Source organism: Taurulus bubalis (assembly GCF_910589615.1).
Source record: "Taurulus bubalis genome assembly, chromosome: 6".
NCBI lineage: Eukaryota > Metazoa > Chordata > Actinopteri > Perciformes > Cottidae > Taurulus > Taurulus bubalis.
Window position 1 is genome coordinate 25,165,594 of NC_136594.1, and position 24,439 is coordinate 25,190,032.

The 24,439-nt window shown below is 41.6% G+C and overlaps 4 protein-coding genes across 4 annotated transcripts in view; 2 read left to right on the forward strand and 2 right to left on the reverse strand.

The window, feature by feature from the left end:
* Positions 1-4,423: 4,423 nt before the first annotated feature.
* LOC306737862 (retinal cone rhodopsin-sensitive cGMP 3',5'-cyclic phosphodiesterase subunit gamma-like) lies at positions 4,424-4,806 on the forward strand (the record flags this gene model as incomplete). Its single annotated transcript, XM_079219665.1, has 2 exons — positions 4,424-4,527; positions 4,689-4,806. 2 exons carry the CDS (start codon positions 4,424-4,426, stop codon positions 4,804-4,806), a joined length of 222 nt encoding a protein of 73 aa, XP_079075791.1.
* A 2,552-nt stretch (positions 4,807-7,358) lies between these two features.
* On the reverse strand, positions 7,359-7,727 carry LOC306737359 (retinal cone rhodopsin-sensitive cGMP 3',5'-cyclic phosphodiesterase subunit gamma-like; the record flags this gene model as incomplete). Its single annotated transcript, XM_079219081.1, has 2 exons — positions 7,359-7,476; positions 7,618-7,727. The coding sequence occupies 2 exons, from the start codon at positions 7,725-7,727 to the stop codon at positions 7,359-7,361; spliced, it is 228 nt and encodes a 75-aa protein (XP_079075207.1).
* Positions 7,728-13,311: 5,584 nt separating this feature from the next.
* On the forward strand, positions 13,312-13,761 carry LOC306738243 (retinal cone rhodopsin-sensitive cGMP 3',5'-cyclic phosphodiesterase subunit gamma-like; the record flags this gene model as incomplete). The annotated part of the gene is made up of 2 exons (XM_079220071.1): positions 13,312-13,415; positions 13,644-13,761. The coding sequence occupies 2 exons, from the start codon at positions 13,312-13,314 to the stop codon at positions 13,759-13,761; spliced, it is 222 nt and encodes a 73-aa protein (XP_079076197.1).
* Positions 13,762-18,212: 4,451 nt separating this feature from the next.
* Positions 18,213-24,439, reverse strand: part of rbfox2 (RNA binding fox-1 homolog 2) — a gene marked incomplete at its 5' end in the record, with an annotated part of 29,894 nt that continues 23,667 nt past the window's right edge. The window contains 6 exons of the mRNA XM_079220061.1: positions 18,213-19,640; positions 20,309-20,381; positions 20,487-20,572; positions 23,033-23,078; positions 23,844-23,991; positions 24,116-24,172. Coding sequence (XP_079076187.1) covers positions 19,596-19,640; positions 20,309-20,381; positions 20,487-20,572; positions 23,033-23,078; positions 23,844-23,991; positions 24,116-24,172 — 455 coding nt within the window. The 3' untranslated portion in view covers positions 18,213-19,595. The remainder of the gene's footprint in view (positions 19,641-20,308; positions 20,382-20,486; positions 20,573-23,032; positions 23,079-23,843; positions 23,992-24,115; positions 24,173-24,439) is intronic.

Genomic DNA, 24,439 nt, shown 5'->3' on the forward strand with positions numbered 1-24,439 from the left:
TCCCACGGCGATGACATCCTCAAGGAAAGCTCTGTATCCACAGTGGAAGACGTGGTCTCTCAGAAACCTCCTTTCAAGTCCACAGAGTTGTTGCCCTCACCACTGTGGTTATTTGGAAGCACCGCAGCATCCGCCTGAAATGGAAACTTCATCTTTCATTGCTCGTCTTGACGCTGGACTGAGCTACAAGATCCATGACCCTCCTTTCTTCTCGGGACATCTCCTCCTGTTCACCTGCGGTTTTCTCGTTAAAATCACGACTGGACTGATGAAGGAGGAACTCTTCCAATCTGTCAACATCTGTCCTCTGCACAGCTGCAGCAGAGCAGCCACTCTGCTGGCTTCTGCTTCCTTGACGGGGTCCATTAATCACCCATCCCAACAGGGTGTTAATGGCATACGGTCTATCTCCAACACCATTCATGCATCCCAGGGGTCCATTAACTTGAAAGCATTAGTACCAATCAGCAAATCCTCATCAGCTTGGATAAAGGGATAAGGGCGCCTTTCAAATATGGCCAACGGTTTGCCAACTCCTCATCTGAAATGATGTTACCCAACGACATCACAGAACAGGTCATCATTGTACCCAGCAATCTCCAAACCTTGAAGAAAAAGAATTAGCACTTCCTGGTCTGGTGCCATTGTACGCAAGTTAATTTGAGTCCTTCTATTCACTTTCAACTCTCTCATCAAACTTTTAGAGCAGAATGCTTCCTGGATCCAAAAACAAATAGGTTTCAAGTTGATTTTGTCACCTTTTGACGACTTTACTTGCCTCTGCATCCACAAGTAAAGACAAGAGAAGTGACCACTGGATGTTCCTGTGGTGTGTCTGTGTCTCGATAAAGGCTATGCAAGAGAAATAGAACATTTTGGGGAAATAACTAATGATCCCAACTGTGTGGTATGACTCTTTCCTGTACTATGATGGACTATACATTTGTTTTCTTTATCTACATAATATAGTATGACTTTTCATTACTTTTTTTACGAACTAGAAAGACATATTTATGTTTTTTTGAATTTCCTACTTTGACTTTATGACTTTTTTAACACGAAGACTTCGTCATGACTTTTTGCTATATACCTATACTATGATTTGTTTTACGATACATTATGATGATTTTTTACAAACTGAATAGTTTGTAAAAAAACAATGCCTCTTTTAAGACTTTTTGACATACTATACTTTTTATGTTTTTTTTGGACACAATATACTCTGACTTATTTCTTTTAAATAATATAACTTAACTTTATGACTTCTTTAAACATACCATACTATGTTTACTCCAAACTACTATGACCCTTTTTCATGTTAATTACCCTCTTATTTTAAGAGAAAATAATATGCCAGCTAGCAAAACACCCAGAATGCATGCATGTGCATGTTTGTATTTAGCGATCAGTTTGGAGGATAGCATTGGCTGATAAAACTCACACGGTGTATCAGTCTGCAGTGACACTTATGGACAAAGTCCCAATCCTATTACAGCCTCATAGCTGCCAGCTGGTCGCGCCCCAGAGTGAAGAATTGAACCTCCTTGTTAAGTGGAGAGGAAACCTCTGACCAGCACCAGACAGACGTCACCGGAAGTATTCTGACTTCTGCACTGACCAGCAGTTATATTGATGATTTAGTTTTGTGTGTGTTGCTATGTACATAACTAACGAATACTACTTTTCTTTAACTATTTATTTGTGATGCATGTGCAGTATTTCTCAAAGAAAAGATACAGCAGACAATTCTCTATATACTATATTCTCTATATACTATATAAACTATGTCATTGTCCATGGCTCAGGACAGTTTGCAAAATAAAGTACCAGAGCAGCTTCAAATTAGTTTTGACAGCCTTCAACCTCTCATAAAGTAGAGCAGGTTAAAGGACATCAGGACTCAAAACAAGGTACACAGGGAGATTCAGTCAAGATGATTACTGTGCATGGGCTTTCTGTGACTTTGCAAAGTCTAATCCCACAGCCAGTGAGTGAAAATAGACCAGATGATGACTTAACACACCAGGTAGCCAACACAGTCAGGAGTTCCTACGTTTTAAAATAACCAAACAACGATGCTCTAAATCCTCTGCAGGAGCCAGAAGAAAAAAAAAAACATCCCACACGGACTCCTCTTTCTCTCCGCTCGGTCCACCATGTTGATCATCTCCTTTTAAGACGATTACAACACAATCAACACAAGAAACATTTCACCATCTCACGCAGCAGCCTTAAACGTCTGTAAACGGATGTTTTGCTTTCATCCATAAGCAGTGCCAATTCCTGCAAAGGCATCATTGTTTGAAGTTGGAGAAACAAGGACTTGCTATGAGGGTTTTTTGTTGTTTTTGTTTCTCTCATGCCTCTTTAAATACATCAATAAATCTAAATATTCTATTCATAATAGACCTTTTCCTGTATGGATATTCATTTAACATATATACCCGGGAGTCGTTTCAGGCTTTCCTAGTGTTTGCTTTTCTCATGCGAGTTGTTGGATGAGAGGAAAATAAGATGGAGGAGAGGGATGATGTGTTTTTTGAATAATTTGCAACTTGAATCAAACACATTTCAAACAACGAGCTGTTTCTCCCACGTAAAACAAACAAGTGTGTTCAGTAATTGCTTATGGATGAAATCATTTTACATATAAAATGTGTTTGCAGGCTGCCCAAAGACAGCTGTGTATGATTATGAGCCTCTCTGATGTGTTACAGCTCGTCAGAAACATCTCAACTCCGGGTCTATTTACTCCAGAGCTTTTCCCTCAGTCTTCATCAGCTAAATTAAGAAAAGACGCTCGTCTGCCTCTCAGGTTAAGGAGGAGTCATGACAACACATGATGGAGCCTCTGAGGGAAACTCAACGGACTCGCTGGATGATGAGAGTTGTTGATTCTGATTCTGAATATCTGAATTTCTGTATCAAACAATATAAATAATGAAGATTTAGACGCACGATTGGATGCTCTAACCAAATCACGAGTGTCCTTAATGTTTGACCCCCTCACACGTGTCTTTTCATGTCACATTAATGCGTGTTTAGTAGTTCAATACCGTCTCAGTATTGTCGCCATGAGGCGAGGGATTAAGAGCTGACTGGTGTTCTGTTCTTGTCATAAGTGATTGATCTCAGGATCACGGCTTCCCAGATCTTACATCACACGCTGAAAGATCTTTTGCGTCAGGATATATTCATTGACAAAAATAAATAGAAAATATATGTAGTTTTTTACAATTACTGCTAAGCTCTGTTTCATAAGGCTGCCATGTCATATTTGGAAAAATGCTGTTTTCATGTCAGTGAAATCAGAGTATTCCATACCATCAGACATTTAGAAGTATTATTGTTGGACGTCGAAGTGGTGGAAGAAGTACTAGGATCATTTACTGAAGCAAAAGTAGAAATACTGAACATATTTCATTACAAGTGGTGAATTCAAAATGCATTTAAAGTAAAGGTAAAGAAGTATTATCTGCAAAATGTATTTAAAGTATCGCAAATAAAGCTGTATAAAGAATATTTATACAATAGTTGTTTTCTTTGGTCGTTGGTCAATGTGGAGCCAAGTTCAGATACTGTGTTTACTGCTGGGTAGATGAGTAGTATAAGACTGCATCATATCATTAAAGCACATTATGTGTTTAATGTAAAAGGTATCTAGTCGCTATACGTGTAAAAAGTACAATATCTCTCTGTGAAATGTTGGGATGTAGAAGTATAAAGTAGCGGAAAATGCTCAATAATTGTTTTTCACCTGCAGTTATTGTTCATATTATTCATATACAATAAATAAATGATTCCTTTGTGAACCAAAACAAATGTAGAGTAAAGTGGGGCAGGCTGACTGACGGGTTATCAATTTGCACGTTGAGAGATCGTCGGTAACTTGAAGTACACCTGTACTGTATTTATATCTCGTCTATTCCAGGCGGAGCTGTTACAGAAGAGGAATGAGCCAATTCGGCACATGAAACAATCACAAAGCAGCTGATGGGATTAGCCACTCGGGGGACTTTAAAAAGGGACGGAGAGAGTCACAAACAAGCCAGCTCATCACACAGCATCACACCACTTTGAGACTGCAACAGAAGGTGAGTTGGAACTGCAGTTGGCTCCGCTCTGGTCCAGCTTTGATAACATGTAATGCTCCGGAGAAGAAAAGGACCGATGGAGTGATGGCTTCTAGCTTCTTCTTTTCTTCCTGAGGATGAAAAGGAGCTGAAATGAGATCTGAGATGTTTACTGGGACTTCAGAAGGAATTGTTCTTTGTGCCGCTAGACGCCCAGCCTCTGTTTCTTTATCACGGCCTCTATTTACTGGTTGGATTTTACTGTAATGACGCTGTAAAAAAAGGAGAGATTATCGGCCGACGGATCTCATATATTTTGTTCTTTTTTCTTTTTCCAGTAAATAATCGAAATGGAAGACGTAGCCGCTCCCGCCGACAGAAGGGCACCTCCCAAGTTCAAGCAGAGGACGACCCGCACCTTCAAGAGCAAGGCGCCTAAACCCGGCCAGAAGGGGTGAGATGAATTTAAGACCACACAAACACACACACACACACACACACACACAAAGTCACAATATACACAGTGTTTACTTTGCGACTTTAGTCCTACTTTCAAGTACAAACTTGTATCGCTCAGTTTGTGCTGATCAGGTCTTCTTTGTCTCGTGCTCTCAGATTCGGAGACGACATCCCCGGCATGGAGGGCCTGGGCACCGACATCACGGTGGTGTGCCCATGGGAAGCCTTCGGGGACATGGAGCTCGGCGACCTGGCCAAATACGGAATCGTTTAGTCCTCCATCCTCTGCCCTCGCCCCGTAAAGCCCCTCATGTATTCCAACTTTTGACTGTGCAGCTGTAGATCTTGTACTTGTGCCGTAGAGAGGAGACAGATATCGATTAATAATAAAAGAGATTCAGCACTTTCTCTCGTCTCATGCACTTTCTCTGGCCTAACTCTCCATCGTCCTCGTTAACGAGTCAGCAGCTCTGAACCTGAGCTTGTTCTTTCAATCAATCAATCAAATGTCTTTTTGCAATATGAAAGAGGTTATTGTGGTATCAGGGAAATGTTTTGATCCCTTCCTCTTCCAACTCAATGCTGCTGATTCAACATGTTCTGTATTTGTTCTGTCAAATTTTATTTTCATAAGAAATTCACTTCACTCTTCAGTGAGCTAGATCTGTTATGTATTTTCTCAGGAAATAACATTAAATAACACAATAAATGGTGAAACATCTGACCTTGTGTCGTTCATATTACTAACACCACGCTGCCCTGATGTTTAAAATGATTTCAACATCTCACACTCAACACACAACAAAACAGTCAGCAAGCCTCTTGTCTCTTTCACTTTTCCTATTTTCTGGCTTCACATTATCATTTAATAACACCAACTAATCAGCTGTTACAAAAATCTGTCACTTTTAAGAAGTTTTTAAAGACGTAAGAAACAATTTAACGAGCAAGGATTCATCCGAAAAGACAGAATTATGAAACGTCAGCCTGTGAAAACAGTGAAAAAAGATAAGTGTGATGTGGAACACAGTGTTATATTACAAAAAATAAACTAAATAAAAATAAACTCCATCCGTGTTAGTCTTTCTATTGTTCTAACGATCACCAACTCTGGTTGGAGCTTAAAAGACAGAATCAGTAACAGATATATACATAAAAAGAAGAAGTAATCACCACAACATTTTACACCGTTTGCTTCCGGATCGGCTGGTCAAACACGACACCAGCTAAAAACTAGGAAAGGCATACTCGTGTACTGCCAATGGGAATGTAGTCCATCGACTTTGTAGTGTAAAACAATATGTACTGTACACGCTACTGTTGGTTGAAAAGGTTTCTACAGAGGATTTAGTGGCATCTAGTGGTGAAGCTGTAGATTGCAACCAACTGAGGAGAACTCAAAAACATGACTGTAGAAACATGGCGGTGCAACATGGAACAGGACCCCTCCCCATGAGAGGGTGCATATGTGGACCGATGCTAAGCTAACGAAGCCCTCAGGCGATATGCACCATTGAAACATACTTATCAATATAATATTGCATTTCTGTCAATAAATCCCTCAAAATCCTACAAACTGGTCCTTGCGGCCATCGTTGATATGCAATCCACACAATGCAATAATTAGCAGCTCCATGGTAACATTTCTGTTTTTGCCAGTGTGTGTGTGTGTGTGTGTGTGTGTGTGTGTGTGTGTGTGTCCTCCAGATATCAATGTGCATTCGTGTCACTGCACCAGTTAGCTGTTAGAGCCTGGAAACAGCGAGCAGAAAAGGGTCAGTGCCTCCATAAACATCGCAATCATCGGTGTAAAACCTTTGGCCGCTTCATTAGGAGGCGGGCCTTCAGGGGGCCGACGTGCTCAAACAGCTAATTGGTGCAGGAGAGAGGAGGGAGGAAAGGGGAGAGAGGAGGGATTCAGGGTCAAGCGGGCTGCGAGCCGAACAGGGACGGAGCAGAAAACCTCTCGGCCTGCAGCTCGGGAACACCAGCAAGACCAGGGAGCAGGGGGTCGAACCATCTTTGTTTACTTCTTTAAAAACGTCTTAGAAACAGGTTTCTGTAAAAGCAGACACATTGATGTCTCTTTGTACGTGGTGTTGACATGACGTCACCCAGCTGTCAAACCTCTCTTCAATGTACTTCTGGGGGAAAAAGACTTACTGTACTCTCTGTGAACAAGTAGCTTTGGTTCCCACGACAACATCTTCAGTCATCTTCTCAACCGCTGTGCTTGAATCCAGATTTTTTTATTTTATTTTTAAAATTGGAATGAGCAACATACAATTTGGAGCAATATGCAATTGCTGAAGATAAAAGCCCCGGCAGCGCCAGTGAGTGAGTTATTGAGCGCAGATATATTGAATTATTCTCTGAAGACAGAAAATACAAACAGTGAAAAACATCAAACTACATCTGTGTTTTTTTGGGAAGTTTTTGGCATTGAGTGTAATGTTGAAATTGTTTTAAACACCAGGGCAGCATGTGATGTTAGTCATAGGAACGACACAGAGACAGTTGTGTGGAAAATATGGAACAGTTCTTTTCTATTGATAAAGTACATGAATGTAAATTTAGCGAATACACAAAATACTCCATTTAATTAATCGTCTTTCCTCTGTGGAAAGAACAAGCTCAGGTTCAGAGCTGCTGACGATGGAGAGTTGGTGGAAAGGCGAAGGCCAGAGAAAGTGCTGGATCTCTTTTTCCATAATCAATATCTTCCTCCTCTCGAGGGCACAAATATAACATGTTCAGCTACTCAGTCATAAGTTGGAATACATGAGGGGCAGTTGTGGCATTACGGGTAAAGGCGAGGATGGAGGGCTAAACGATTCCGTATTTGGCCAGGTCGCTGAGCTCCATGTCCCCGAAGGCTTCCCATGGGCACACCACCGTGATGTCGGTGCCCAGACCCTCCATGCCGGGGATGTCGTCTCCGAATCTGAGAGCACGAGACAAAGAAGACCTGATCAGCACAAACTGAGAAGTGTTGTGTGAAAGTAAAGGACTAGAATGGCAAATGAAGTAAACGCTTGTGTATATTTTGTGTGTGTGTGCGTGCCTGTTCTTAAATCCATCTCACCCCTTCTGTCCTGGTTTAGGCGCCTTGCTCTTGAAGGTGCGCATGGCCCTCTGCTTGAACTTGGGCGGTGCCTTCTTGTCGGCGGGGAGTGCAACAACTACGTCTTCCATTTCCATTATTTACTAGAAAAAGAACAAAACATGAGCATCCACGACACACTCCGTTTTCCATAAACTTTTACGTTTGCCACTGCTTTGTATTAAAATAAACGTGTACCGACAAATCCATTCATATCTTGCATTGCACCTATTAAATTGTGTAACTCTATATAAAAGTGCCCTGCTTCTGCAGATTCCTCAGCTACCGTCAGCCAATAGTCTCCCTTTAAAGTAGATAAAATATTCCTTTTATAGAGGTGTAGTTACAGTCAAATCTAAACTATATGGCTCGTCAAAGCATTATACGTTCAGCATTGATACAAAATAAGTAAAACCAATATTCAAAACTCCTCCTTCAACCAAAAGAGGCCGTGATAAAGAAACAGAGCCTGGGCGTCTAGCGGCACAAAGAACAATTCCCTTTGAAGTCCCAGTAAACATCTCAGATCTCATTTCAGCTCCTTTTCAGCCATGATCCTCAGCAAGAAAAGAAGAAGCTAGAAGCCATCACTCCGTCGGTCCTTTTCTTCTCCGGAGCATTACATGTTATCAAAGCTGGACCAGAGCGGAGCCAACTGCAGTTTCAACTCACCTTCTGTTGGAGTCTCAAAGTGGTGTGATGTTGTGTGATGAGCTGGCTTGTTTGTGACTCTCTCAGTCCGACCGTCCCTTTTTAAAGTCCTCCGAGTGGCTAATCCCATCAGCTGCTGGGCGATTGTTTCATGTGCCAAAATACAGTACAGGTGTACTTCAAGTTACCTTGAATTATTGATGTGTCATTTATTGGCAGGAACTAACACGATTATCAAGTTGAAGTCATTGTCAGTCTGTCAAAGCCCCCCACAAAGTACACCCCTATTGTATTTTGTGGGGGTACTATGGTATCCCTATTGTACCCCTGTTGTACCCCTATGGTACCCCTGTTGTACCCCTATGGTACCCCTGGTGTACCCCTATGGTTCCCCTATTGTACCCCTGTTGTACCCCTATGGTACCCCTGTTGTACCCCTATGGTACCCCTGTTGTACCCCTATGGTACCCCTGGTGTACCCCTATGGTTCCCCTATTGTACCCCTGGTGTACCCCTATTGTACCCGTGTTGTACCTCTATGGTACCCCTGTTGTACCCCTATTGTACCCCTGTTGTACCCCTATGGTACCCCTGGTATACCACTATGGTTCCCCTATTGTACCCCTGTTGTACCCCTATCGTACCCCTGTTGTACCCCTATGGTACCCCTGGTGTACCCCTATGGTTCCCCTATTGTACCCCTGGTGTACCCCTATGATACCCCTATGGTACCCGTGTTGTACCCCTATGGTACCCCTGTTGCACCCCTATTGTTCCCTGGTGTACCCCTATGGTACCCCTATTGTACCCGTGTTGTACCCCTATGGTACCCCTGTTGTACCCCTATGGTACTCCTGGTGTTCCCTATGTTACCCCTGGTGTACCCCTATGGTTCCCCTATTGTACACATATGGTACCCCTATGGGTCCCCTTGTTGTACCCCTATGGTACAACTATTGTACACCTATTGTACCCCTATGGTACACCCGATACCACTGTTGTACCCCTATGGTACACCTATGGTACCGCTATTGTACCCCTACTTCAGAAAGAATGCAGCCCCAACCGTCCCGCTCACCCTGTGTGACTCCCCCATCGACGCTGTGGAGTCCTTCCGCTTCCTGGGCTCCATCCTAACCCAGGACCTCAAGTGGGAGCTGAACATCAGCTCCATCACAAAGAAGGCCCAGCAGAGGATGTTCTTCCTGAGGCAGCTGAAGAAATTCAACCTGCCAAAGAAAATGAAATGATGGTGCAATTCTACACTGCCATCGTTGAGTCCATCCTCTGCTCCTCCATCTCCGTCTGGCACGCTGCAGCCACTGCCAAGGACAAGGCCAGGCTGCAGCGCATCATCCGCTCTGCTGAGAGGGTGATTGGCTGTAATCTGCCATCCCTCCAGGACTTGTTCGCTTCCAGGACTCTGAAGCGGGCAAGAAAGATTGTCGCTGACCCCTCTCACCCTGGACACTGTTGGAGTCCCTTCCTTCTGGCAGGAGGCTGAGGTCCCCTGCACATCCCTCCACACCTCATATTTAAATACACTTGCCACTTTACATTTGTCACTTTCATATAATCACTTCATTCCGTGCACTTTATTTTAATTTGAACTTAAATGTTTATATTCTGTAGACCGAATTGTAAATATTCATGCTCCCTTTTTATTGAACTCTGCTTTATGTTTATCGCTAAATGTTTAATGTTATATATTATGCACCTCCTGCCAGGACAAATTCCTTGTATGTGTAAACATACTTGGCAATAAATGGTTCTAATTCTGATTTTACCCATCAGCATCAGATTCTACAACTTCTCATTTTGATTTAGACACAGGAGTAATGTATTTATTGTATATAAAAAATAACTGCAGACGTAAAAAAAATTATTTGTTGTTTGTTTTAAATCTTTAATAAAAAAATTCTTCTCAAACAGTTTACTGTTAAAAGCCTAGGGGAGGTGTCAAAGGTCGAAAAGTTATCAAATATGTTTATGATGAATGTGCAAAAATAAAAGGAACTCGAAAAAAAAAAAACTTGAACACAAAAATATGTGACTCAGCAGCTGTTCTGAAGAATATCTTTTATTTATAAATGTGCATGTTTCTGCACTTGACCGCTGATGGAATCTGAGGACATTTACTCCCTGTACGCTATTCAAGTGCAGTTTTGTCATTTTTGTACTTTACTTAAGCAACTACAACATTAAAATGATCTTATATGCATATAATCAATAGTGATAGTGATTTGCGGTACTTTAAATACATTTTGCCAATAATACTTTTGTCCTTTTGCTTGGTTAAAATTTAGAAATCTAGACTTACTTTTCATGCAACACTTTTAGACGATGGTATTTGTACTTCTACTTTTCTTCCATCACTACTACTCCTCCTTTTCTTCCATCAATATTACTCCCACTTAATTCTACTGATGGTATGGAATATGTGGTTTTTAGTTCCCAGTTATACCATTTATTTAATGCCACTCCATAAGGCAGTGCTCGTCATATAAAGACACAGAGCCCAGCAGTAATTGTAAAATACTACAGATTGGCACGTATTTTCACCTTATTGGTAAACAAGCATGTTTACTGACGCAACTGACACGATGGAGGGATCATGTGATGTAAGATCAGGGAAGCCCTGATCCCTGAGATCAATCACTTATGACGGAAAAAGAACACTTAACCATTCAGCTCTTAATCCCTCTCCTCATGGGCTGCACTGAGACGGTATCTTCACTGAAGACGCTTAATGTGACATGAAAAGACGTGAGGGGGTCAAACATTAAGGACACTCCATGATTTGGTCAGAGCATCCCATTTTGCCCCTAAATCTTATTTATTTATATTGTTTGATACAGAAAAAATCAATTTAAAGTCAACGTTCTAGCTTAATTGCCCTTTTTTACTAATATGCCGATTCAAAATGGGAGATTTTGGTGAAAGCTCTGAAGAAGTAAACAGACCTTGAATTATGATTTTTCTGGCAAATTATGATTTTCAAGGTCAAGAACGAGCTTTAACTGTTTTTGTTTTAAATGCCAACCGTGAGCTAAATTGATATATTGAGAATCAGGTCCCAAAACAACTCATCATCTAGCGAGTTGAGTTTCCCCTCAGAGGCTCCATCATGTGTTCATCTATTGAGCCCCTCCTTAATCTGAGGGCAGACCATCGTAGAGCAGCATGTCGGGGGGATTAGCAGGGGGAGTATATAAGAAGACACCCGGGAAAAGACCATAAGACCCAAACTGACCAGAGACTTTGGCCTGGAGCCAACTGTGTGACTGCAAACACTAAAGGAAACAGGTAAGACCCACCCAGATCTTCTGGCTAACTTTTATTGATGAAGGTTAGAAGGTTAGAATCTGTACAAGAGATGTGATGTTGTTGCTGATCAATTTTGGAAAAAGCCTCAGACGTCTCGAAGAAGCCAAAAACGTTTTTATGCGAACGAAAACCCAGATTATTCTTTGTTGTTTTACCCACCGTATAACTTTGTATTTAGTGGTTTGTGCACGTTGCATCCTTTTGTTTTATACATCTTCTCTGTCTATTTTCTATTCCTACCTTCTGTACAGTAATACATATAGAAGTAAACTTGACTTCACTTAGCTACTTTCGTTTCACATTATGGAGGCCCTGCAATACCTGGCATCAACTCCTCAGAAGGGATTCCTTGTATTCTGCAGGTTTAAGACATCCAAGACTAGATTGGAAAAGAAAAAGGAATTACCAGAAACGTATATACATCTTTTAATAAAGACAATTTGATTAAATTTAATTGATAATCTGGAGTGGAGAATGACCTTTGATTGCTGTCATTTTCAACCTGAAAACGTGTTTGAATATTAACACGGCGGGACTTTTTCCCCAAAATTTCAGTTAATCAGTCGTAACGAAATTGATTGTGTATACGTAAAAGAGTGAGAATATAATTATATATATATATATATATATATATATATATTTATTTCCTTTTTTGTTTAGTTCATGGGATATTTGCCTGCAGCATAGTAAAAGGATGAATCATAGCAACATGCAATAGCAGTAATGACATAAGTGGTAGCGATAAATAAGAAAAGAAAAACACTAATAAGAACAAGTTAAAGGAAAATGGAAACCAACGAGCCAATGAAACCGAGACTGTCTGCTGCCAAGCAAAACTTCTCTAATCACATCTCTAATTGTTTCTATAACTATCAATTTGGATGTTTGCGCCACTGGAAACCATCATTAACTCAGTGACCTTTCGGACGTTTTTTCTCCTTCCTCAATTCAGTAAATATAGAATCTCTGCTGATTTATATTTAATAATTGGGCAGCCATCCCCCCCCCGCGCCCCCCCTCTCAAAAGAAGATTGAGATCTCAAGAGAGCATCCTAGTCTAATGAGGGTAAAAGCAATTAAAAAAGAGATATCTTTTGGTACTTTCATCACTAAGGGTTGGCGACCACACAGAGGTGCAGTGTTAGTCGAGTTGTTTGTTATACACGATGTGAATCTGAAAACAACTTCTCAGTCCAATCAGGATAATTCTGTAACTGAACTATGAATTTGGGTGCAAAGTTTATGTTTAAACTTTATGGCAGATTTCACAAAAATCACTCGATTTGTTTGCGAGACCATCGGAGAGTAAGATTAGACGCATGAGTCACAGAAAGGTCGGATTGAAAATGTGTTCGTCAGGGACAAAATCTCCTTAGACTCATGTGTTACTATTCACAACATAGAGTACGTGTGTTGACCTCAGACTGGAATTAAGTCAACTTGGTGACACCCTGGCCTCAAGAAGTCACTGGCCAAGAGTAATCTTTAAAGCCAAGGTGCAGAAAATAGACAAAGCTGTTTGTGTAACAGTGGTGGAAGGAGCTTTGTGCCAGCTTTAGTCCACGCTTTGGCGCTAACCTGAAGACGTTACATCATCCGAGCACGGAGCAGAGGGCTTAGAGGAGGGGGGCGGGGGGTCGTGCACATTAAGACATACAAATTGACTTTTAAATTGTTTTTCTCCCAAGTGCTGAAAAGATGGGAGACGTAGCAGCTCCCTCCGACAAGAAGGGCCCTCCCAAGTTCAAGCAGAGGACTACCCGTACCTTCAAGAGCAAGGCGCCGAAACCCGGACAGAAAGGGTGAGAGTCGTACTTCCGCTTTTGTATTTTAGATCTTCTGCTACTTTATACTTCTACTCCAGTAATAGTCATTTTCACTCCACCACATTTATCCATTACAAACTACTTTTCAGGTTAAGACGCTACATTAAAAACAACATATTCATGGTATACGCTAATACGATTTAGCCAATGGGGTAAAGGATAGTTTTCATAATGTAAAAGTCATGTATGAACTTTTTTTTTCAGATTCGGAGACGACATCCCCGGCATGGAGGGCCTGGGCACAGACATCACGGTGGTGTGCCCATGGGAAGCCTTCGGGGACATGGAGCTCAGCGACCTGGCCAAATATGGAATCGTTTAAAAATAAATAAACTGCAGCACTTCCCCCAAAACTATTTTACCTCCCTGCACCGATTGCCCGTCAGCCCAGTCCTCCCCTCTCGCCCTGCTCTCCTTCGCCTTCCAAAATACCTGACCTCTGTTGCTGCGTTAGGTCCCCGTAGGTTTTGGGAATCATGCACAAAGTTTGAGACCCAAAGCTGAAGCAAAATGTGACAAAATTGGCAAATGTCATTTATAAAAAATAAAAAAATTATCACAATTATTTATTTACATATATATTTATATACTGTATATATGTGCACTTCGCTGAGGTGTATATGCTTCGAGCAATAGCTTCAAACCTCCTCCCCCATAATGCACCTGGCGTGTGCATTTCTGAGACGATGGACTGCTGCAAGATGGTTTTATACCAGTTTTGAAGTATATCACCACTAAACCTTTGCTCCTTTCTGCCTTTTCTACACCACGACCCTCTTCCTCTTTGGAGCTATTCATTTTAATGTACAGACGTTTATGATTATAAATATAAATATATATATATATATATATATATATATATATATATACACACACACACAAATATTTCTATTTTTATTAACTATGGATGTAAATTTGTGCACATCATCAATAAGTAGAACTGTCAATAAATATTTCCCCCAAAGAAATGTCTTCTGTAAGCACACGGGAAAACTTGATGGGAATTTCCAATTTGATCCTGAAGAAAATAATGGAAGACAAATCCTTTAACAAATGTAATATAATATAGGCCTAGTATCTGCATAATTAAAGCTGCTAGTCAATATCGGTCGACAGTCTGAGATATCTCAACAACTCGGATGCATTGCCATGACATGTGCACACTTCCATGTACATGCAGATACATTTAGCTGTCCAACGCCACGTTTATTTTTCCCAGTATGAAACGGCCAAATACCTGCTAAACAAATGGCCTTCCCATCAGCCTCAGCTGTTAGGCCTTTCTTGTTTTGGTTGCTCTGTGCTAATTAGCAAAGCTAGCATGCTAAAATGGCAAAGTTTGGATGTTAACATTAAGCTGCTGAACGTTAGCATGTTGGCTTCGTTATTGTTAGCGTTTTAGCATGCAACTCTAAAATGCCAACAACAAAAACATGCATCACTTGCATCATACGTGAGGGGCGTTACTTAGCCAAGTGTTCGGATTTCTGAAATGAAAACCTGGGGTATTTCCAGATTGGGGCTTAATATATCATTAAGTTCTGGTTCCATGTATTTTATTGTGTGCGTATTGTGTACACAGCATCCCCAACACAAGCAGCAGTAAGCTAGCCAACAGGTGTAGCATGTGGGTTTGAGGTTAGCATGAATCTAAAACACATTAAACTAGAGGGAACGGTTTTATAAGTTAGGCCATTACACAGCATCAACACCACAATAAATACAGGGCAAAATATAATATCAACTTTCTTACCTGGAAATCAGTTTCTTGCTTGCGTTTTGGTCGGCACGCCACTTCTCCTGTGTGGACTCACAAAGGAAATGGGAGCATGGCATCTCCCAGTCTCCCTCATATGTGATGTACACAACAAAGTAATCTAATGCATAAATATATTACGATTAGATTGGCAACTACACGTTAACCTCTCCACCAAACTTTTCTCCTCCCTTCAGCGCTCCTCTCTTCCTTACTTTAATAAATAATACGTTTTTAGATAACATTGGTGAACATATTCCCATATTTGTATTTTATTTCAAGAACATCATTTGAAATCAATTGTAATCTTATTTTTAACTTTCCTCCCCGATCTCCTTCACTCTTCTATCCAGCCGCCTTCCAGTCCGACAGAAAACATATAGATCAGATCATCGATCTATAATATATAATTAGTTGATTGAAACTTACCTGGCTTGAAAAGGGTGAGGGTTACGCCGCTCTAAGACGTAAAACACATTTAAGAGTGGTGACGAATGCATGCAGCCATGACCACCCGCACAAAATATTATGCAGTTAGCGGCAGCAGAATGAGAGATGAGACGCGCACCGACCGCATGATCCTCTTGGTGGGGATAATAATGTAACGGTGGTTATTGCTCTTTTATGTGATATGTATTTAGACTGTCAGTCAAACTCTGCGGCAACAAAATTGGAACGATGTTCGAGTGCCGCTCGATTGGAGACGGATGGCCTTGATGACACAGCATTAGCATCGCATGGGTAAAGAGTAGCGCATCCAGCTAGGTGTCACCAAGGTAAGGACGTGTAATGACGAATAAGTTCAGCTCGTATTGTTTAACACACCGCATTAGCATCCTTCAGCCCATGTCTTGATTTTCCAGCTTGCATGTGTATGATTTAGTCTGACCAGTGGGCTTGCAACCACAGCAAGAAGGCATTGTAAAACAAAAAGCTCTGACCCACTAAATGCTAACTGTCCAGCATCAAACAAACGACGGTCAAAGTTAGCAACTAGCTGGTGAACACAGTGAAACATGGAGCTTATAAGGCGAGTTGGTGGAGACCAAAACAAAGCTAAAAGTAGAGAATGCTCCAAATGGATGCTAGTGTTTCAGATATTCTTAAAAGACTGTTTGCATGTGAGCAGCGGAAATCTGCACTAGTTGCTGGACTTTTGCCGGAGAGAGCAGCATAACTTAGAAGTCATTTTTTCGTTAGATATGATACGAACTGTTTTCTATGTATACGTTAAAATAAGACAGTTTTTCTGCCCAGTGCTGTGTGTTGAATGCACACTGGGATCCATACTGAGACTTAAATGAGTAATTAGCACTCACGGTCTATGTGTACAATGTGAAAAAAATAAAAAAATACCATCTTCCATTTGACTAAATAAATAGAATACCAAAAGAAAACCACCTGAAAGCGTAATCACAACCAAACATTTTTATATAAAACATTTTATATGGACATTCAATAACTAAAAAACATAATGGCAGTCAGGGGGGATATAGACATGACAGAGGGAGAGGACTGTTCATTGAGGGAACCATAGCAACTATGAAGGAGGGCCACATAGTTTACTATAATACAGTGGCAAGAAAACCATGACAGGAAAAATAAAGCTGCCACGTGTTATTTTGTGCGGCAGCCGTTTTGTTTGTCAGCAGGCTTTTTATTTTTAGTTATTTTGTTGCCAAACAGCACTGTGCTCTTTGTTGTGTGAGCTAGCTTCAAGCGGCTAGCTTCAAGCGGCTAGCTGCCGGTCGCTCCCCATGTAGTTTAGTGGTAAAGAAGACGCAGCTGGACTCGGCTGCTCAGGAGTCAGAATATGAAAAGACACAAGATTCATGCAAAAAATGTCAAACTTGACAAGTATCGCTCATGCTGGTTTGTCCATGCCGTCAGTGGCTTCATAAGTCCATTTGTGTGTATTTTGTGTCGCACTTCTCAAGTGGAGAACCAGAACGTGCTGGGGACCGTAAGTTAGCATCTTTGGCTAGGTTTTTTTTTTTTTTTTTGTCCAGAGCACATTCTGTAGTAATTTGAAGATATAACAAATGCTAAAATTAAAACAGCAGCACATTTAATAGTAAAACAAAAATATCTTATTGACCTGTTTTTCCAAATGTGAGAAATGGAAAACACAAAATTGAAATTAGTGAAAATGTTGGTGGAAAAATAAAAGAATCTCATTCAACACAGCTTATATCATATCCCACAATGACATTTAGTTTTTCACCATGTTGAAATAGCAACCCGCTCATGTATGAGTGATAACACTTTCAGACATTTTACTGGACATCTTCAAATGAACCTGGAGCGACCGCGCCGGTCGAGCCACTGAAATGTAAGGAGTCTGCTTCAAACTCAAAAATAAATGAAAAACGCAAAAAAAAACAAAAAAAAAACACACAAAGTGCTACACGCCTATGTTCGTTCATTCCAAATGTCTCAGTCACCAAAACGTGGACACAAAAATAGAGAAAAATCCAGCCGTTGCTATATATTTTTGAAATAATCAAATGTCATGCTAACGGATCCTATAATCAACCCAAAACTAAAAACAAACGGTCGCTTGGATTGACTGAATATTTCCCCAAGAGGACAAAGGTTCGATAGTGTTACATGCACACCTCTAGTGCGTCGCTCCTCAGGCACGCGCTCGACTCAAGAACTTTATTCCAATGCAAAAGAAAACAACAAAAACAAACTAACTTGAAATCGAACTTGCACCTTACTGGAGAAGGAACAACACTTAAAGATATATATATATATATATATATATATATATATATATATATATATATGTATATATATATATATATATATATATATATATATATATTAAAAAAAGACAAACAAAGTGAAAATTAAGTAAATAAAGACAGCCATAGGATTATGATCATAACAATAACAAAGATAACATATTTATACATACGGCAGAAAAATGTGCTTTCTACAAATCTTTGGAACAAAAACCAAAAGCCCAAAAAAAAAAAAACACACAAAAAAGCCACGTTCTGGAAATATAGAATACAACGGTATAGAAATATGCACAATAGTAAGGTGTTTTGCATTTAAATATTTTCTATTAACTCAGACAGAATCTCTCTCTTGCTCAGTGAGGCGCTGGCTGGCAGCGCCTCCAACACATTTACCGACTAAAGTATGTTTCAGGAAGACTCGTTCAATGTTGGACTCTGCTCTAGAAAAGGTGGAGCATTGGGGGGGACGAGGGGGGGGGGATCCAAATAATAAATCTCTACATTAAAAAGATCAACAAATACTAGAACCCCAGGGTTGTGGGTGGATGATGTTTGGATCTAAAAGCTAAAAAATAAAACCAATTCAAGACGACAATGTAGTAGTGTGTGTCTGTCCATAGTGTTGTCGTGGCGGCTGCACACAGTGTAGTGAGACTGTAGTTGTGTCATATAGTCCACAAGGTGTTAAAAACAGATGCTCATTGTCGGACGTTAACCCCGAGGTTCTCTGTTGATCTGCTGACCCGGGACAGCGGCGGCTGCCGAGTCAAACAAAATTAAATGTTTTTTTATTAGAATAAGAATAATTACAATAATAATAATTTGGTAACTTTTTTTCTCTAAACTAATTTCTTTGCATATCATAACAATTTTAAAGTTTAAAGGTTCACCATTTCCACACACTAAGAAAACTTGAGGTAAGGAACAGCTCTAATAACCCTCCCTCCCTTCAGCTTTCGGACGGGATTCCTGTCGCGTCGCACGCCGTCACACATCCTCCACGGAAAGCCTCATGACTATCCGCCCACATTAAGGTGGGATCACAAAAATCCCATCAGTGGTTGATTATTTTATTTTTTATCATCGGTGACTCGTCGTTCTGGTCCAGAATGTTGTTGTTTAGCTTCTTCGCCTCCTGCTTCCTACGCTCCGACGCCACATGGACACTTTTGATTCCCTCCCTTCTTCCTTCAAATGGTGAGTGTGTGCAGGACACACAGAACTCAGCTCTTTTTTTTTTCCTCGCACACGGTTGACAGCTGTTTAAAATGTCAGTTATCCACACACAGCCTTTGGAAGAACATCTGGGCTCCATCACGAGTCTTGTGCTGCTGAGTGCCGAGGGATTAAGAAGAGGGGACTATAATACAGCCGTGCAATAGGGAAGGTGGCCATTTTAAGTCTTTTTTTTTCTTCTTTATTTTATTTTTTACTGTAAAGGCCATCTGTCAGTCTTTAATACAGCATTCCTCTATTTCTGTAGTAGCGTATATACGAAAACGTGGGACTGCTCTGGGGAGGGATCTGAAATATCTTTGTTGAGTCGACTCCACACTTTAAAACTGGGTGCAGTCCTCCTCCACGACAACAGAGGGAGCTCTTTCAGAGAAATTCAATGGAAGAGGGGAGCTCCTGGGAAATGTAGTGTCTTTAGTAAGGGGCAAATCTACTGTAGCCTCCTCTGTACAGTGTGGCCTGTGGAACGACAAAAGATAAAAACATCTAGTGAATAAAGCTCTTTAAAAATGACATTAGTCATTACTGTCTGTTCACTTTCTACGCTTCTCTTATCGTCAACAAATTCCTTAAAAAGACTGAAACCGAACCCTGATTTTTTATTTATTTATTATATCTCCCAAAAACTGCCCAGGTCACGCCCATCTTAACCTCTTCTCGCTCCCACTGTTCGTCTGTTTTTTTTCTCTGCTGGAATACTACCTGGCTCCATATTCACTGTGTTATAATAAATATAAACAGTCTCAAAACAAGTTAATTTAGTGTCTCAATGCAACACGTTCCCAAACAATGATCCTGAACACAGAATGCACTAAAAACATAATAACTCTTCTAAAGAATATCCTATTTTCTTTCCCTTTTGAAGGACGTGTTCTCAACTCTGCAGCGCTCAGCGGTTTTCTTTGGTTCAACAAACTATTGGTGACCAGTTTTTAAATATCTTTTTCTTAAGCATGAACTGGAGGAGTTCCACGGGCAGAAGAGGACCGTTATAAAAGTATTGAGGGACGGACTAACACGTTGATGGTTTTGCTCTTTCTTGGAAATTGCAGACAATAAGAAACACATAGAATAGCACTCGCCTCATCCTTTGAATGTTTGACAACGTACGGGCCTCAGGGACTTACCATGGCTCCGACGCCGTAGGCGGCCGGGTTGAGCGCAGCGTGGTAGGGGTCTGCCGTGTAAACTCGTCCGTAGCTACATAGAAAACAAACAAAAAAACATCATCATACATGATGATGGAATTTGGCTGAATGTGCTGTAGCGGACTAACTCCTGGCCAGAGGAGGCTTCACTGCTCACCTGTCACTGTAAGCTGCCGCTGCCGCCGCCGCCGCGGGAGTCGCTACCGCAGTCGGCTGGGCGTAACGATACGCTGCATAGCCGCCCTGTGACGATGCCACGACGGGAGTTGGGAGTAAGGGGGAGGAGAAAGATGAATACGACGAAGGGAGAGACAAGAGGAGATCAGTGTTAAAAGGGTTAGCTGCATTTCCTCTACACAGACAGACAAGTGGTTAATCTAAAAAGGGTTACATTGTGAGCAACACACTGCTGAGAAGAGAGCGAAAGATTAACAAGCAGACAGTCAGCAAAACTGGCTAATCTGGTGCAGTACGGCATTCACAAGGATGTAGCTCAGGCTCTGTGTGGGTCTCTCCCTCCATGACCAACACGCAAAATACAACATGTGTTTTGCTGTTTGCAAGCGTTCCCCCGTGCAACATAAAAGTGCTTTTTTTATTCCCTCCCCCCCCACTGTGCGTTGGATATGGAGGGAGGGAGAGAGAGAGAGAGTTCATACCGATAACTGTGCCCCACCCCGGTTCCCCTACCAAAAACACTGTTAAAGAAAGGGGAAGAGGTGGCAAGATGATTGTGTCATTATTTATGTTTGGATGAACAGCTGATGGACCAAACAAAAACAAAAAAACTACGGGTGAAAGAAGACAGTCAGCCAGTCGGATAAAAAAAAAAAAAAAAAGGGCACACGCGCGCACACACCCACGTAAACGCTCACGTGGCCAGCGGCCAATCACTGACAGACACTGCATGCTTTCCCCAAACTCAGAACGCACAGCGGATTAGGCCAAACATCCCTATGAAAACAAAACAAAACAAACACCGCTGCATTCTACCCTAAAGGATCAGTCACGACCAAGTCCCCGCATTCAGGACCACACAGCTGCCGCTATGGGAGGGAGGCTGGACGGGGTGGGGGGAGGGGTTTAGGAAGGAGTAAGATGGTGTATAGGGGTGAGGAGGAGAGAGAGAGAAAGAGAGAGAGAGAGAGAGAGAGAGAGAGAGAGAGAGAGAGAGAGAGAGAGAGAGAGAGAGAGAGAGAGAGAGAGAGAGAGAGAGAGAGAGAGAGAGAGGCAGAGATGTAGAAAATAGGTGAGGAAGAGGAAGAGTCACAGAGCAGGGAAAGAAGATGTAGTAAATAATAAGAATGCCAGATGACAAAAAAGTGTTTAATTATCGACTGAGGAAGAAGTGCAATTAAGGGTGACATAAAAATAGACGGAGAAGAAAAAGGGGGAGGAAGTAGGAGGGACTGGGGGAGGAGTCAGCCTTGTCAATATGTCTGCATGCCGACATTGATTCAGTTAGCATGCCACAGGTGAGACAGATAGGGAGATTCCTGGAAGGGGTCGGAATTAACTGCTGATGGAAACTGTCCTACATCCCTCTGACTACTGAGAACATGCTCAAGGTTTTATTTTGTATTGTCTTATTTAGTTCGCATCCTGTTTGTATTTCAAGTCATGGCAATGCAGCTCGCCGACACATAGACATCCATATGTTTGTGTGAATAAATTAAATAAGGGGCATGTCCTTTTTTTATCTCAGCTATCACGGTTCTCTTTACGTGTTTTCTGATTTTGGGATAAAAGTGTGTGTGATGAAGATGTCAAATAATACAATAAAATGTGTTTTAATGCATCTCGCCATAGTGAAAGGTCCTAAATTCACAGATGAATTCTTGCTGTGGGGTGTCGCCTAGGGACGAGGCCAAAATAAGACCGAATGCATCTTAGAATAGACTTGAAAACTTAACCACAAGTGCAGGTTTGGGTAAAAAGAAATTGGCCCACTGTTCAAGTATTGACCTGCAATACTGCGCCTAATCCCCCCTTCCTGTAGATCATTTGAGAGTGGACATTTTCATGTCTGGCATGCTTCGCAAAGTCAGATTTCAACTTAATTCTCTTCTCCCCCTTCCGCAACTCCACCCATGTCAGAATCCAGTGAGTTAGTAGAAGAAGACAGAAGGCGTTTCAATCTCAGATGGTCAATAATGTCTAGCAGCACGCAGTCATTGGAGACGAGGAGGATGCACACTGGCTCTCACACAGAGTGTGTAAACCCTACCTGGGGCAATCTGCCACTAATGTCCTGAAACACTAGTCTACAGAGAGAACAGAAACAGCTATTGTCAACCTGGTCACACTCGCCTGCACACACACATACACACACACACACACACTCATAATCACATTGGTACAAACTTAACTCACAAATGCACAGAGACAAACCCGAGAGGAGTGTACTCGTGAATGAACACTGATGAAAGTGTGTGTGTGTGTGAGATCCTATTATGTCTGTATGCATCATTGAAAAGACATTTCAGTTGAGATTGTACAGGAATACAAAAGATGAGGTCAATATATTTGTAATAAAACCATTTCAAATAAAAAGTTAATTTAGGATTAAGTCCAAGGGAACATCAAACACCCAAAAGTACACGTCTCTTTGGGTTTAGTCCGTGCTGCGACACTTTAAAACCCACAGGCAAGAGGGGATGTAAGTGAGGAGTGAGGCAGCAGAGGGCAGAGAGGCATACTTACATAGAGATCAGCTGCACCGTAAAAACCATCCTGATAGGCCATCACACTGAGAGAGAGGCGAGAAAAAGAAGGAAGGTAAAGGAGAGAGGAGAAAGGAAGGTAAAGGAGAGAGAGGAGAAAGGAAGGTAAAGGAGGGAGAGAGGAGAAAGGAAAGGAAGGTAAAGGAGAGAGAGGAGAGAGGAAGGTAAAGGAGGGAGAGAGGAGAAAGGAAGGGAAGGTAAAGTAGAGAGAGAGGAGAAAGGAAAGGAAGGTAAAGGAGAGGAGAAAGGAAGGTAAAGGAGAGAGAGGAGAGAGGAGGGTAAAGGAGGGAGAGGGAGAGAGAGCAAGAGAGGAGCAGTGGTGGAAAGTCCAAACAAACAAACAAACAAAAAAATGGTGTGATGCGCCACCGTGTGGGCATTGCAGGAAACAGCAAACAAAGAGTGATAGGGGTAGAGAGAGAGAGAGAGAGAGAGAGAGAGAGAGAGAGAGAGAGAGAGAGAGAGAGACAGAGAGGGACAGAACGGTGCCAAACCGATTGTGAAAGAGAGAAAAAAAGAAAGAGTGAGATTATTACACACCGTGCAACATGCAAGACAAAATACCACCTCTTTGTCTTTAGAGTGATACTACTATACTATTTATATACTATATTCAATCACACCGCATGCACAATTATAAAGTATTATTGTTGACCAAGTGAAGGCATGCATTTAAGAAGACAGACATTATGTCGAGTTTTAAGAGCAGTTTGCTAGCGTCATGTGTTTCTATGTGTGTGTGTGTGTGTGTGTGTGTGTGTGTGTGTGTGTGTGTGTGTGTGTGTGTTTACCCCGGGTAGGTAGGGATGGCGGCTTGTGGCACAGCGGCCCTGACGGCGCTGTAGACGGGTCGGGCTCGGCCCCGGAGGTGAGCGCCTCGAAAGGAGGCGGCGGTGGAGGCCGCCGCCGCCGCTGCCGCCGGGTACGGGAACCCCGGTACTGAGAGACGGAGAAGGTGGGAGAGATCGGCTGAAGTGCCTTCAGGATAAAAACATTATCTGTGCATCCTGTCGCCAACACAACGGGGCTAATCAGTGCGAGAGCTAAATCTTTGTGCTCGTACCTGTATAGAGCTCGGGGCTGTACATGGCGCCAACCATGGGACTCAACTTCCATCCAGCTGCAGGCGACCAACAGGGAAATAAAAAGTACATTTAAATCAATATGTGACAGAAGCGGGCACGTATTTTAGGATTTCTGCATCCCTGCAGAGTGATCTTTGCTGTTCAAGAGAGGGTGTGTGTGTGTGTAATATATATATATATATATATATATATATATATATATATATATATATATATATATATATATATATATATATATATATATATATATATATGATGTTTTCTACTTTCAAAATAGTTACTGAGGCTTTTGCTTTGTGGGA